The sequence below is a fragment of the Danio rerio genome, chromosome 23, assembly GCF_052040795.2.
Source record: "Danio rerio strain M-AB ecotype USA chromosome 23, GRCz13ab, whole genome shotgun sequence".
In the NCBI taxonomy this organism is placed as follows: Eukaryota; Metazoa; Chordata; class Actinopteri; order Cypriniformes; family Danionidae; genus Danio; species Danio rerio.
Genome location: NC_141043.1, coordinates 33,689,831 through 33,706,296, shown reverse-complemented (window position 1 = coordinate 33,706,296; position 16,466 = coordinate 33,689,831). Strand labels below are relative to the sequence as shown.

General features: G+C 37.0%; 1 protein-coding gene across 41 annotated transcripts in view; it reads left to right on the top strand.

The window, feature by feature from the left end:
• The window catches only part of camta1a (calmodulin binding transcription activator 1a), a 641,759-nt gene that overhangs the window by 2,373 nt on the left and 622,920 nt on the right, over nucleotides 1-16,466 (top strand). For 14 of the 41 annotated variants that reach the window (XR_015523743.1, XM_087307394.1, XM_087307379.1 and 11 more), the window contains exon 2: nucleotides 3,464-3,565. The exons of 17 other annotated variants lie outside the window; for them this stretch is intronic. Coding sequence is in view for 13 of the 24 variants with exons in the window: in XM_087307394.1 (XP_087163520.1) it covers nucleotides 3,464-3,565 (102 nt within the window). In the remaining 11 variants the exon portion in view is untranslated. Of the gene's footprint in view, nucleotides 1-3,463; nucleotides 3,566-15,841; nucleotides 15,971-16,466 lie in introns of those variants that run through there. 10 more of the 41 variants (XM_087307404.1, XM_087307390.1, XM_087307384.1 and 7 more) reach the window with 1 other exon arrangement.

The window sequence follows — 16,466 nt, the reverse complement described above, 5'->3', positions numbered from 1 at the left end:
CTGTACCTATGGAAGGTGGCGGCTGTGTGTTGGGATGTGCTAGCTAGGGAACTGTACCGTTAAAGGGACAGTACACTGTTAAAGCAGAAAATCATTTACTCACCCTCGTTGAGCTAAAATCTGATATTGAGGACAAGATGATGGCAATTAGCTTAATTGGCATATTAATCCTCTGGTACTGTTATGCTATTTTTTGTAAACCTTTTTATTTTTACATTCAGTGAAATGGCAGCATGGTGGCTCAGTCACTGTCGCCTCACAGCAAGAAGATCGCTGGTTCAAGTCCGGGCTGGGCCAGTTGCATTTCTGTGTGAAGTTTGCATGTTCTCCCCCACTTTGCATAGGATACCTCCAGGTGCTCTGGTTTCCCTTCACAGTCCTAAGACATGCACTGTAAGTGAATTGAGTAAACAAAATTGGCCGTAGTGTATGAGTGCATGTTTGAATATGAGAGGGTATGGATGTTTCCCAGTACTGGGTTGTGGCTGGAAGGGCATCCGCTGCGTAAAACATGTGCCGGAATAGTTGACTTGCCACAGCGGAATGAACCGCCCTGATTAATAAGCGACTTAGCTGAAGGAAGATGGATGAATGAATGAATGAAAATGCATCAAATTCAGCAAAGACTTAGGCACTTGCCATGTAATAAAAAAAGGCTAAATGCACCTGAAAAATCATCACACTTGTGTTGTTTGTTGTCAGAAATGATTGCATTTAAAAATAATATGAATATTAAGTTAATCTTGTGAAAATATTTGGCACAAACAAAAAGTTTTTTTCTTTTGAGGTATCAGCCTCAAGTTTAAGTATTGATTTTTTTTATAGTGTTAGAGTAAAACATGTTTTGTGAAATTTATATTTCATAACACATTTTAAAAGAAGTTTCACTTTTTACCACATTTTTTCACTTAATATATTTTCATTCTGTCATATCGTAAGAAAGCTGAATGTTAAATACAAAAACACTTTATTATTGATAAGCATGGGCCAGTAAAAGATTCTGACGGTATGATAACCTTGGACAAAAACATCACGGTTCCACGTTTTTTGTGGTATTGTGATTACTGCTCTAAAATATTTTCTTTTTAGAAAATTTTTTTCCCCTCTTGAACACAATATATTTTATTGTGAGAAACATTTAAAATATTTTGGAACAACAAACACGTCAAACTAAATTAATTATCAACTTCTGCTGTCTTCATTTTTTTTAAAAACACATATTTTTTAAAAATACAATTTTAAATGGCATCTTTTAAAACAGATATCTTTTTTTTGCTGGAGGTACTGTTGTCCTACAAAAAATAAATTAATAAAACGTACACATACCTTAGGTACAATTTTGCAGAAAATTTAAAAGCTTGACTTTTGCAAACTGTGTCCCATGCCTATTATGGACTACCTAGAGATGGGTTGCGGCTGAGAGGGCATCTGCTGCGTAAAACATATGTTGGATAAGTTGGCGGTCCATTCCGCTGTGGCGAACGCAGATTAATAGAGGGACTAAGTTGAAAAGAAAATGAATGAACGGACTTAATATCATATTATGTCCCGATCAAATTTTTTTTTGCCCTTGTCATTTGATTTTGAGTATCTACCGATATGGAAACTCGATTAGATACTTCTATAATACATAAAAAAGACTAAAGAAGAGTGAAGAAACAGATCTAGGATGTCTCCTTATTTTAACATTTAACAACTCTGTTAAAAAACAGAGCACTTCTGTGAGGTAGCTTGAACAATCAAGTAATACATAACATAAATTCTTCACTTTTGGACTTTAGTGCAACAGTAAATATAAAACGAAGCTAATATAAATCAAATAGCACCTCAACTTAAAACACCTGGCAGGCATTTACATATTTCACAGTTTACTATGACAATGTTGTCGTCATCAACTTTATAATACCTCCAGACCGCAGACATACTCGCGTTTTCCGCTTAAAGTTGCTTCAGTGTTCTATTTTGCCGGCATTTAACCAATAGCATCTCTGCAACAAAGTGATGTCATGCCTCATGCGTAGCTGTTTCTGTGTAAAGTCAAAAAAGAGGTCTAGCTCTGTGCCACCACATAAATATAGATGTGTTAAAAAAATCTGAATATATATATATATATATATATATATATATATATATATATATATATATATATATATATATATATATATATATATATTCGAGTCCTGATTGGGAGGTAACGTCTGATTCCAATCGAGTCTGAAACTGCGTGATCGGATCTGGACATATATTATACTGTAATTAAATATACAAATAACAAGCAAACAAATCTATTTTGACCCCAATGCGAACAGTACCAGAAGGTTAAACAAAAAATATGTCCATATTTCTTCTCATATCTATTTAATTTGATGGTTTTTCCCCCTGCAAATACCACAAAAGCTGTTATATTACAACAACTGATTATTAGCACAAGAAGCAGGCAGGACAGATATTTTCCAAAGAGAGATTTATGACATATTGGGCAATAAAATTACCATTTAGACACCTATACTAACCTTATATCGCAGTTCTTTTCAGAGTATGCTTTGAGATTTTGCTTTTCTAATTAAATTAGTGAATGGCAGGCCTAGATGGAGATGCCACTTCTTCTTGGGGACCTGTGAAAGATCCTTTCGGCTTGTCTCGATCCTTCCCTACCTGCCTCACACAGAAACACACATTAACTTCATCGATTGGTGTAGCTTACTAAAATTGAGCCTCACCAAACAGCCCTGGGACCACAATGAATGTGATTGCCGCCCTCATTGCTACCTGTTAGGGGCCATTTCTTGACTGTTTATTTCAGCGCCTACAGATTTATCAGTGAGACTGAGTAGCAAAGGGGGAAAAAAGAAAAGAAACAGACAGACAGACATAACATTTCAGGTGCTTTTGAAGATAAATCAGTTAGCATCATATACATTATATACAATGGTTTAGCTTCTTCCTTGGTGGTGAAACTAGTCATTAAGAGCTGGAGCCGTCTATGATACTCTGTTACAGTTAATGAAAATGTGCATGCGGTCTCAAGTACAAGGGAACTGGTTTGCTTTTACATTCCTCGTCCATACCCTTGCCTGCAAATGAAACTGCATTTTCTCCCCACAAGGCAGCACCTTAGGCCAAAGTAATCCCTTTAAATGCACCCCTGAATGTTCTCGATAAAAAAAGGGGGAGAAGCAAATAGGCACGCTGAACTCTGAGGCCGAACGGTGCATATTGTTTGGGAGAGGTGTTCCTCAGCATGGAGATGGACACATTTGGGATGCATGGGCTTGCTGATGGGAGGGAGACTGGGGTTCGGCAGACATGACACTGCTGACCCTGGTAAACATTCGTATAAGTTCCTGCTATGTGCATGGGGGAAATAAAGACTGAAACAAAGTTGTAAATCCGGGACTGTGTACTTTTCCCAGAATTCTTTTTTTTTTCTTCTTCTTCTCCACTCTCTCTTTGCTTCCTGAAGGACTGAAGAAAATCCGTAATCCGGATCGAATGTACAGATCAGCTGTGTGTTATTCGGCCCATGCTCCTCCTAAGAGTGTCAGTGATGACACAGAGACGAACAGTAAGAGCTGCTTATTAATATTGCATTCCGTGGCATTGCTCGAAGGGGCCACTTGCTGCCTAATCTATTATTCATCCATCGATTCATTTATTTGCCTCTTGATTTCATTTGTCGCCCTCTGCTCCCGTGGGACTTCCTGTTGGGGCTTTCTGTGATGATTGACGAGTCAATGCTTTGACGGGGTTATGTTGTCGATATCAGACGTGTTGTTAGTAACTGAAAGTGACAGTGGGTGGGTAAGACCTGGCACACCTCTTGCTTCAAACACCAGTGTCGACCTTTGAAAAACATCCATCTAGGAGGCCCAATGGCTCAGCGAGACTGAACTGTTGCATTTGTTGAAATCATTTGTCAACGCTACTAGACGCTCGGAGAATAGAACATGCATATTTTATGCTGGACTTTAAGCATCGCACATTTGTTGTGTTTGGATCATGCGCACATTAATATGGCTAGATGCGTTGTGGAGCTTTGATTGCTGTAGAAGTGGCACTGTTTTCATGTTTAATAGGCAGTATGTCTTCTTTTCTCGCACCTCTGAAGACTTAGTTGATCTGTGTAATTAAGTTCCTTGGTTTTTTTTTTCTCGTGTAAATTTGTAAGTGGAGTTAAATCAGCCTCATCTTCTTGTTATGCCGTCTGCTCATTACGCTATTGAGTAAGTCCTTGCCATTTCAAAGCTCAAAGATTTTTAATGAACATACCTAGAGATGGAACGTAAATGACAGAAGCGCTTGTTTGCATTCTTGAAGATTTTATTTAATGTGGCGTGTGTGTGTGTGTGTGTGTATGCGAGAAATGTTATCATGTTTTCTGGAAAAACTGTCATATAATACCATCATATTTGATGCTATTTTCTGTACAATCTGGGAAAAGGCATTACTATTAAGAGCATACCATTTAAAATGTGTGAGATGGATATTTCGGTATATTCATTCATTCATTCATTTGCTTTTTGGCTTAGTCCCTTTATTAATCAGCTGAATGAACCTCCAACTTATTCAGCATATAAGTTTAACAGAGTGGATGCTCTTCCAGCTGCAACCCAGTACAGGGAAACATCCATACACGCTCATTCAGACACATACACTATGGACAACTTAGTTTATTCAGGTCACCTATACCACATATCTTTGGACTATGGAGGAAACTGGAGCACCCGGAGGAAACCCACATGAACATGGAGAGAACATGCAAACTTCACACAGAAATCCCAGCTGGGTCAGTTGGGACCCACTCGAACCAGCGACCTATTTCTGTATATTCTAAAGCTAAAAAAGCAAGCAATTTTGATAAAAATAACTGTAAATTAATATGAAAATAAAAGGTTACTTAAGACAATAGGCTGCTATTTTTTTGTGGCTTCTGCTTGGGTGTTTTTAATTGACTAGATCTAAAAATGTTCATGAATAATTGGAGCATCAGCTCTAAACTGAGCTGCAGTCAGCTGCTAAAACACCAGATAAATGAAACTGAAAGTGAAACTGTGGTGGGATAGATTAAAGACAGTGGTGGGTACATAACACGTTAAACACTTTAACCAAATGAGATGAATATAGTTAAACAGTGACAGGATAGAGTGAATTTGCTGCTGTAGACAAAGTGCAGCTGATACTGATGTATCAATAAGGCTTGGGCCCGTATAAGTTTCTGACCTCGAACATAAATATCACGGATTCACGATTTGACAATCTTGTGATTCAGTACTGATCTAAAATATATTCTTTTTAAATGTCTGGGTAAAAAAAAAAAAAAAACTTGTTCCCCTTTGAACACAATATATTTTATTTTAAGAAACATTTCAAATATTTTGAAGCAGTAAATATGTTAAGCTAAATAATTTAAATTAATCATTGACTTCTGCTGTCTTCAGATTTCTTTTACAATTTTAAATGACATCTTTGGATATATGTTCTGTAAGAGATACTGTTGTCCAAAAAACAAACAAACAAACAAACAAACAAACAAACAAACAAACAAACAAACAAACAAAAAAATGTGAATAAAAAATCTTACATATACCTTTTTTTATGGTTTTAAAACCTTTACCGTGGTATACCTTAAAAACGGATATTGTCCCATACCTAGTATCAATAAAAGTTTTTAGGTCTGTGTGATATGATTAAATTGTCAGATCATGATATAAGTCATTTCAGATGCTTATAATGATACGTATATATATATCATGATATAGTACTATTTCTTTAAATTATATCAGTTAATAGTTTATATACAATATTCTGATCACATCTAAAGTCATTATACACTTTTTAGTATTATACTATACACTCCCCTAATCAGACGATCACATGGCGGCAACTCAATCCATTTAGTCATGTAGACATGGTCAAGACGACCTGCTGCAGTTCAAAACAAGCATCGGAATGGGGAAGAAAGGTAATTTAAGTGACTTTGAATGTGGCATGGTTGCTGCCAGATAGGCTATTCTGCGTACTTCAGAAACTGCTGATCTACGGGCATTTTCACACACAACCATTATAGAATGGTCCGAAAAAAAGAAAATATCCTGTAAGCGGCAGTATTATGAATTAAAATTTCTGAGGTATATTTCCAATACCTTGCTGAATTTATCCCTTGAAGGATTAAGGCAGTTCTAAAGGCAATAGGGAGTCCAACCCTTTACATGTAAGGTGTACCTAATAAAGTGGCCAGTGAGTGTATACATTTATATAGTATGTACTCATTCCATATTTGATCGTATTTCTCACTTTATATTGGACTTCATGACAAATAAGCGATTAAACATTTATAAATATAGAAAATATAATAATAAAAATTAAACCACTTTTCACAAACAAATCGAGATCAGTCCAACATTTTAAAAAATACAAAATGTCCACATTGTACTTTAAAGATCGCAACTTTCTCGCAATGTTGTTATTCACATTTCTCTCTGTATCTCTGTAATGCCATGTAATATTGCGCTGACATAAATTATGAAAAAGTATTACCGTAAACAATGTATTTTGTGACAAAAAGAAATGACAATAGAGCATAATATGAAATGATAGACGTTCTATTTTATCCATACGATATGTATCATCATATTGCACAGTATTATTACATTATATTAAATATTTCAGTATTCATATGTATCAAGCTATTATTATTTTCTTGACTGCACTAACATTAGAGCACGCATATCTGTTTGCGCTTTAGGTATCAACTCTCACACTCTCATGCTCATGATGTAACCGCTGTGCATCCCTGTCTGTAGCGGCCCAGTTAATGGTGGTGCCTAGAGGTTTTCGTATCACTAGGACAGTAAAAAAATGCAGCATGGCTTGGCGGAAACAGGTAAACCACTCATGTGAGTAATTGTGGGAGTAGTTATGATAAGGATAAAGGGCTTTAGTGAGGATCTGGCAGCGTGTCCTTTACTGTCTGCTGTGTGCGAGTGAATGTGTGTGTGTTTGTGCGTGTGTGTGCTCGCAGGGTCCTCACCTCCTCTTTCCCTGAGATGGGATTTTCATGGATGGGTGAGCTTGGCTGAGGCTGAAAATACATAAGAAGGCTCGTTTTTCTCTTCAGTTTGTTGCAGGCACTTTGCTAGCTGAATTAAGTCACAGTTTTGGGCTTCGTGGATCCAGGCCAGAATCATACTGTATCTGGATGGCGGCAACTTTTTTTTTCCGATGAGATGTTTATAATGATTTAGTCAGCATAGAACTAGGAAGGCTGGATAGTCTAGGTTTAGTTTAGAAATAGAAAGAAATGTATCACAGGCAAACTTCAGCCAGAATTGCGATCGCTCTAGTGGATGCGGCTGGTCACTAATGTCTGCTGAGAGCTCATCAGATGGACCCAAGTCTCGGACATCACCCATTAAACCACATCAGTGTTTTAACAAGGCTGCCTGCTGGTGATTTGTCACAGCGGCTATAGTCAGCCTGACAAACAGCACTATGGGCAGACACAGCTGAACACTGCTGCGTACTATGTCTAGTCTGAAGATTCAGGGCAAATAATGAAAAATAGAAAGTGTCTCAGTGTATTTTAGGGTTGTTTTATGCCAACAGCATTCAAAGGCAGTGAATCCAGGCAGTTTCGTCCATACATTTTGCAGATTCACATTCCTTTTAACTCATTATGTGTCTTATATGAGCTCACATTGTTGTTTGTCTTTTAATACAACACAAACTGGACATGAAGATAATCAGGTGGAGGAGAGATGCTGAAATGATGTTGTTTGTGCTCCTTAATTTAGACGCTGTCGTCTTTTTGTGCAGCAAAGATCAGTTTTTTTTGCAATTAATCAAGCATTGATTTTTCAAAGAGCAAAGGATGGAAAATAATGATGTAATCTGGAATTAAAATCAAGGCAGAAATTCTCAGTACACAATATATAACCACAAAGCTTTGTCTCAAACTGGAGACACACTCTCAGAAATGAAGGTACAAATGTTTTACTTATGTTTTACCCCTTCAAAAGGTAGATCTTTGTACTTATTTAGGCACTATGTAGGGCTGGGCGATTTGGCCTAAAATCAAAATATCAATTTATTGAACATTTTAACTTGATTACGATTAATGAACGATTATTTTATTTATTTATTTGTCCTCATAGTTTACTGACAAGTTTTGTTCAGTAAATATGCTCGAATATTACAGGTGAGAGATTTTTGAATGACGAGTGCATTACTTGATTTTAAAATAATTGAAGTAAACACACTATCTTCTAGCTATGGTTATTTATTGAACATCAATGCTGAACAACTGAAATTAAAACACATGTTACCTAAAACGAGGCTCTTTGCATCGCCCAGCGGCATCACCGCTACCAAACCCACCAATCACAAAGCTTGCGCTATGCGTCATGATGTGTAAGTACATTTTTTTGAGAGGTGCGCAGGTATGCAAAGACTGTGCCGGAGTATACACACACATGCCCTTGGCAGAAGTATAATATCATAATAATAAGTATAAACCATAACATAATAAGTATAACAGCCTTAACACGTGACACCACACACAGTAGGAAAATAATTGAAAAAGTTTATCTGGAAAAATGTTATTAATTATAGGTGCTGAATGTCAATTTCAATTACTTTTTCGATTTATTGCCCAGCCCTACCATTATGTACCATAAGTCCAAAAACATGTGGTATAGGTGGGCATCCACTGCATAAAACATATGCTGGATAAGTTGACGGTTCATTCCCCTGTGGTGACCCCAGATTAATAAAGGGACTAAGAAAAAAGAAAGTGAATCTACCTTTAGGACACAATATAGACCATTTAAAATAGATACAAATTTTTTGTTATGTGGTATATGGTCATAGAAATTGTTGTGATAAGCGATTTTATTGTAATGTTTAGATCATTTTATGCCATATTATTATATATGATTATATAACAGCATAATAATGTAAATAGCCATAAACATTTTATCGTTCATAAGGGTAATTTGATTCTATAATTTGATGTTAAAAAGTTCAATATTCTATTAAATATACTATTAAATGTCCTATTAGGTAAATACCCAATTATAAACATTGACACCAGTGAAGTAGAAATAATAATAATAACAATTCCTTACATTTATAAAGTGCTTTTCTGGACACTCAAAGCGCTTTACACACATTTTGTGAGGGGAATCTCCTCATCGACCACCAGTGTGCAGCATCCACCTGGATAACGCAATGGCATCCATATTGTGCCAGACCGCACACCACACACCAACTGATTGGTGGAGAGGAGACAGAGTAATAAAGGCTGCTTAGCATTAGTGGGCGGTGACGTGAGTGCTAGAAGGGCATTCACTGTTTAAAACATGCTGGAATAGTTGGCGGTTCATTCCGCTGTGGTGACCCCTGATAAATAGGAGACTAAGCCAAAGGAAAATAAATGAATGATACAACCTTATTGTTAAGCATTACCATTTATAAATGGTATGAGGTTGTCAAAAAATAAATTATTATGTCTGCTGCCATTTTGCTTTATAAAAAAAAATCCCTGAACATCTACATTGCTATTTGATTTGCTATTAAACATACATCCTTTCATCCACAAGATCACATGCACATTTATAGACCACCAGGTCTAAAAGGTTTAAGATGCGGTTCTCTTTATTATGCCCTCAAGAGATGTTCAGTCACTCACAGTCAGGCGCGCCAAGAATCATTTTCCTAGTTCTTCTCACAACTCTCTTGCTTTAGTATTACCGATTGCCACTGAAAATGTAGCATATGATTTAGTAAGCATTATACCGGTTTAGAGGGCTTTTGCTGTTATACGTCAATCCATGATTCTTTCAAGATAATAGCAAGGTCTGGCTTCTTGCAATGTGGAAGCACTTTTCCGTCAGGTGGTAATTGTGACTTCGCATCGGGCATTGTGCCAGGTAATCACCTGTTCCCAGTTGACATCTGTTAAGGCAAATTGATAGTTTATTTTGAGTCATTGATTTATTGATGCGGCAGCTTCAAAGATGTTTTATTATTTCATGCGGTGATTCTGTCTCTTAGATTAGATAAGCTAATTCACCAGAGAGTTTGTGAGTGGAATATCAGTCATATGTAAATGAAGGAAACGAGACTGCGAAACGGTTGTTATCCACATTAATTCACTGTATGTCTTTGGTAATTCTGCATGACTTTTCTAACAGCTGTCTGTTATTTGCTTGTGGGTTTTGTGCATGTACAAACACATGCATGCGCTTGTATTTTATGCTCTGTATGCTTGTCTTAATCAATGATGTTTTAGACGTATTCTAACTAAGGGCACTCAACAGTACTCTCAGTATATGCTCTTATTGGCTTTTACGTTGATTTATATTTCTGTATATATTATCATCTCATTGTTCACAAATTCTGAAATTATATTCTAGAAAGATTTAGCACCCAATTCGAATGTTATCACTCAATTAAATAGGTGTTATCAGTGGTTATCAGCTAATAGATATGGGCCAGTAGGGGCCTTCTGTGCCTACTAGTAGACTTAGAAGGCTGTTATCATCCATCCACATGGTTATTAATCAGCTATACTAATAGAGAAGACTCCAGATCTGTTTTTACATTATTGTGACGGTTGGGTTTAGGGTTGGGGTAGGGGTAGACTTTAATAAAATACAATTAATTAAAGAATTTTCGTTACCTTCTGCCTGCAGCCTTATGTGATCTATAGCTGATTATCCATGAGGATGGATTATAACTAGAAGGCGCAGAAGGCCCCTACTGGCCCATATCTATCAGCTGACAACCACTTATAACGCCCATTCAATCGACTGATAACATTCGAATCAGCTGTATTTAGCCATGTTGGACCCTAAGATTACGGAAAATACAATAAAAGTGAAGTAAAAAAACAGACTGAAAAATGAAAGAACCACAGTTTTACAGACTTTAAATTTCACTAACAATTTATTGTCAGTGGGGATGCACATCCATCTGAATAAACATAAAATGATGTATAGCGATTATTAAATTAAGTTTACACATAGGCCGATTAGGTTATCGCAATATTATGTGCAGCAAAAAATATATCCTTTCTTATTTACTAAAGCTTGTATTTGAAAGAATTTATTTATACAATATGCAATTTAGGGTGGCATGGTGGTGCATTGGGTACCGCTGTTGCCTTACAGCAAGAAGGTTGCTGTTTCGAGCCTCGGCTGGGTCAGTTTGCATTTCTGTGTGGAGTTTGCACGTTCTCTCCGTGTTGGTGTGGGTTTCCTCCGGGTGCTCCGGTTTCCCCCACAGTCCAAAGACATGAGCTATAGGTGAATTGGGCGGGCTAAATTGTCCGTAGTGTATGTGTGTGAATGAGTGTGTATGGGTGTTTCCTAGTGATGGGTTGCATTTGGAAGGAAATTCGCTGCGTAAAACATATGCTGGATAAGTTGGCGGTTCATACCACTGTGGCAACCCCTGACTAATAAAAGGACCAAGCCGAAAAGAAAATCAATGAATGAATGAATGAATATACAACGCTAATTTTTAAATTTAGACAAAACAACATGGATTTTATTAATAGAATGCAGAAAAATGTAAATACTATTAGGAGAAAAAGACCGATCTCTCTCTTTTACACATATACCATTACCATTTCTTTCTTTTTAAACTAGATTTTATGAAGTTTTAGGCACTTAACTGCATTGTGTGTATTATCCATTTACAAGTTGTAAAACATAAGTTAATCAGTGTGGGATTAATCTTTTTTTCATTATTATCATAGGCTTGTTGAAAGTAGACTGGGGGTTTCCAGTTCCCATCATGTATTCCATAGAGAGAATTACTGTTAAAATGAAGTGCTGTTTCATATGCTTTTAGCACATGACAAAATGGAGAGACTTGTTTATTCTGTACAGTTTTTGTTATACTGCCGTTTTAAAAGGGTTGTTGGTAGTTGATGTTTTGTGGGATTATCACTTTTTTAAAGAGTGGAGCCAATACTTAGGTTGTTAGTGTGCTTCATGCTGTGTTGTTGTTGAAAATACTAAGTCACTGTGCAAGAGCCAATGAAGTATCATTTCTTTATGAATTCTGCTTGCACCAACATTACAAGTCACATAAGTTGAAAAAGGTTTTATTTAGCATTGTAATGCTAACCTATGCTATTGCTTGCTATCTGCTAACAGTTTTTTTAATTAGCAGAGTGTAATTCATTACAATATTGAGTTACTCCCACAAAAAGCAACTAGTTGCATTAATTGGGTAGTTTTTATTGTAAATAAAAATTACTTTTGAGTTACTTTTATGTTGCTTTTTCTGACCAAGATCTCTTTTAGATCTTGCATATAAATAGAGGAGCTCTGCAATTGACAACACTCTGTATAACATTTATTTACCTTTAAAAAAAACACATAAACAAAAATTATGTAGGATAATGTTATCTTCGAAGAAATTCCTGACCCCTGAGCTATACACATCAAATACAGATTAATGAAAGTCTGCTACTTTTGTGCTTTTTGTCTTATTAAAAAAGTAAAAGCATTGTCCATTCAGATAATCCTCTTTTGCTTTTCTTCCATGTGTTCAAAGTAAGGACAATGACAAATTTCCACAGCAGAAATGTTAGGATCTGCCGTCTTCATTTCTGTCTGTTCCTGCATTCTCTCATTGTGTGTGGATTTTACCGTGACTACATTCATTTTAATTCAGCAATTTTTAAAAAGTGAATTAACTAAACTAAAAAGTAATTTGCATTGCATTTTTTAAAAAGTAACTCAAAAATTATTACTCAGTTTTTAAAAGTAATGCGTTACTTTACTCCTTACTCAGAAAAGTAATATTATTACTCAACTCATGTTACTTGTAATGCGTTACCCCAAACACTGTTAATTAGTTTAATCTGTCTGACATGACTTTTGTTTTTGCATCCCAATTTGTTCTTGCAATTTTTTTTGTTTACAATCTCATGTTAAAAAAATCTATTTTGCATTTGAACCATCATTTACAATAGTATGGAGCGAAAAAGGCAACCAAACAGGTTTGTACCATCATGTTTGCATTTTGTGTATTCTTTTGGGGATCTACTCTTCTAAATCAAAAGAAACATGTAGATCAGACAGGGGTCTCTATTCTTGAACATCAGAAGCTATTCGGATTTTTCTGAAAGCAGCACCGTCTTTTATTATTATTTTTTTCTCAGGGAGTTAAATTTAGATGACAGCCCAATCTCTGGACAGCACAAGCTTGCCTGAGAAGTCTGTGGCCCCACCAGGCCTTAGTTTAAATTGAGTTCATCAGTTGAGCTGTGATAGCAGGATCAGAGGTTCTGTGCTACGGCAGACTTCTAACAAATAGCCCAATGGCTACGGCTCTTCAATAAGAGCAGCCAGAAATTCAATGACGGAGAAAAAGATTGGGTTTTACCAGATCATTCTCAAAAAAAAAAAAAAACGAAAAAAAAACGAAGGAAGCCCGGTCTTCTCATCACCTTTTATTATTGTGCTATTGCTGTATACTTTATGGCTACTATATAAAAGCGGTGGAATATTTCATCATAATAGCGATCTGATTATTATTTCAAGTCAATTCTCTTGCTCTTTGGTCACGAGAATCTTATTAGATCACTATTGAATGGATCGATATCACAGCTGAGAGTGGTTTTGCAAATAGTGTCTCTTCTAATGTCTAGTGATTTTATGGGTGGACTGCAGGGGGGAAACGCTATAGTCTCTTATGTTTTCATTACGTTCAGGGTGACACTGCCAATTGCCTACAGCACGTTACGGGGGGATGCATATTGAAGCAAATGTCAATAATGTATTTGTGAATTTTGACACAACTAGACCTGAGCTCTGAAAAAAAGGCTGCGTAATGGTAATTGTCTTTGAAAGTGCCTGATTTGATGTAATGTGCTATTGATATTTTAAAACGTGATTGATGATTACTTTTAGATTGAAGGTTGAATAAACTGTCTATTGTATATTGCCGAGGGAGGCAACAATTAAAAGCAAGTGTCACTCACTGCAGAAGTACACAGACAGAGAGAGAGAGCGAGCAGAGAGTTTTGCGTTGTGGATGATATTGATTTTAGATTTGTTTTTTTCAGACCTCTCGAGTTTCATGACCCACACTTGTCTCTAGGGTGAGACTAGCTCAAGCTGGCGTGACTGATATTGTTAAAGCTCCTAAACCGTCTCCTTCAGGAGTGGCATCTCAGATAATCCCGGGATCAGTCGCCTTCTACCCACAGAAGTATATGTCCACTTCTATATGACACATTTGTGGTCCTCTTTCTATGGGGTGGGCATGAGTGCTCAAATGTTTGTGTTTTTGGGCACACTGTAACAGCAGTGACTGCAGCTCTTAAGGCTGGGACACACCAAGTCGATGCCAAAGAATAAGTGCTGATGAAAACCAACTGTGTTGACGGCTGCACGTCATGACTTTACCAAGTATGATGCGATTCTGGATTAACATCTATGTTAATCCTAGAACATCACTTCTGTTAGAAAATGTAATCGATACTCAGGGCCGGAGCAAGCTGAACTGCCGCTCTAGGCAGAGGACGATCATGCCACCCTCAACCCCAATGTAAAAACGAAAGTGACCGGTTATGTAAATGAAGTGAGGTGTCACGGACCTCTTTTCCAGCGCACTATGCGAGGATATAATTGAAGACGCACGGGTGCTGAGGGAGGGAGGGAGGTGTCGCGGACACTGCGCTCTCTATTCTGCCGCCCTATGCGCGGATATAACTAAGGACATGCGGGTACTGATGGATGTGTTGCTGACGCCGCCCTCTCTATTCTGTCGTCTATGCGCAAATATATTTGAGGACGTGGGTGGTGAGGGAGGTGTCGCGGACATAACTGAGGACGCGGGTGGTAAGGGAGGTGTCGCGGATGCCGCCCTCTCTATACTGCCGCCCTAGGCGGCCGCCTAGTTCGCCTCTATGGACGCGCCGGCCCTGTCCATACCTATTCCCAAAATCAGAGGGGAAAAATAGATATACATAAACCTACCTGTAAGCCTAAACTTAATACAAACTGTAAACGTATCTCGTAATTTTGATTGGCTGATTGGAATGTTGATCCAGGATCAATATAGATGTTAATCCAGGATCATATCCTACTTGGTGAAATAAGTTTGGTGGTAATGAGCTCCATCAGCTTTTGTCTGATCTCACCTAAGTCAAAAACGAGTACTGGGTCAGATACCTGAGAAATGAAGTGAAATTACATCTGGCCACTTTGTGTTCCTAATTTTTGTCCTCATGCTCTGATTTGTTGCTAAATAACCAATCAGAGCGCTCTCTTTTGCTTACTGCCATTGCCGATTGTACATTCTGAAGTGGGCCATGTCGATCCCAGGCGACCAAACCAACTACTCAACAGCCAACCGACCTTTAAGCCGGGCATACATTATGACATTTTTGGATACATTTTAAGCCTAATTTTGTCTCTTCATTGAATCAGGCCATATTTTAGCTTTGTCGTGCACCGTTGGTTGTTGGATGATTTTGTGACATGTTCGAAATTACGGTCAGCTTTCATGAGGGAATCACACAGTTAAATCAGATCTACGTTCATGGCGGTACGATGGTGTAACGTCAAAGCATATATTCCAGAATACACAGAAACAATTAAAAGTGTATGATATTCTGTGCATATATTTGCGAGATCCTGATCTGATTATATTCTGTGCATAAATTTGATACCGATCTGATTTTATTCTGTGCAAATATTTGCAAGATACCAATCTGATTTAACAAAAAGTGTTTTCTTCCTTTTCATCCAAGCTACACACTCCTTCCCATTAGGTGGCGTAAATACCTCATATGCTGGTTTGACAACCACTAATAAACAAAAAAGAAGAAGAATCAGGTGTAATGTGTTGATTTCATACAGTCAAGCCTCTGCTAAGCAGTCTGTCCGTATAGTGTGAGCACAGGATTTGCGAGCTTTGGCTTTACTTCTTGATCTTCCTGTACAGCGTGAGTTGGTACTATTTTAAAATGGCATAGAAATCATAAAGAAGTCGCGCAGTGTATGCCTGGCACTAGTTGCTTGTAGTCCATGACAGTGAAATTTGGAGATGTTCCTCCTTTAATGTAGGGATCAATGCATATTAGTGTATACAAGTAGTCGTGGTCATGGACCTATATCATAATAATAATAATTGTTCCTTGATAATTGTGTATAATGTTAAACTATTATAAAAATTTATCTTAATAAATATTGGAAAAAAAAACTCAAGCTTTGTTGAGAATAAAATCAGTAATAAAGAATTGCAACTGAAATATAATAATCAAAAGGCAAGGCAAGTTTTTACTTTTACAGAAGAAAAAAGCATTAATAGTCCTTATTTTATGTATACAAAAATTATTCATAATAGATTCTTATTTAATCTACAGAAATGGCTCGTTCCAATGCAACATGGGATTTTTCCCTTTTTTGTTGTTTAATTAACTTCGAGCCCAGCAGATGTGT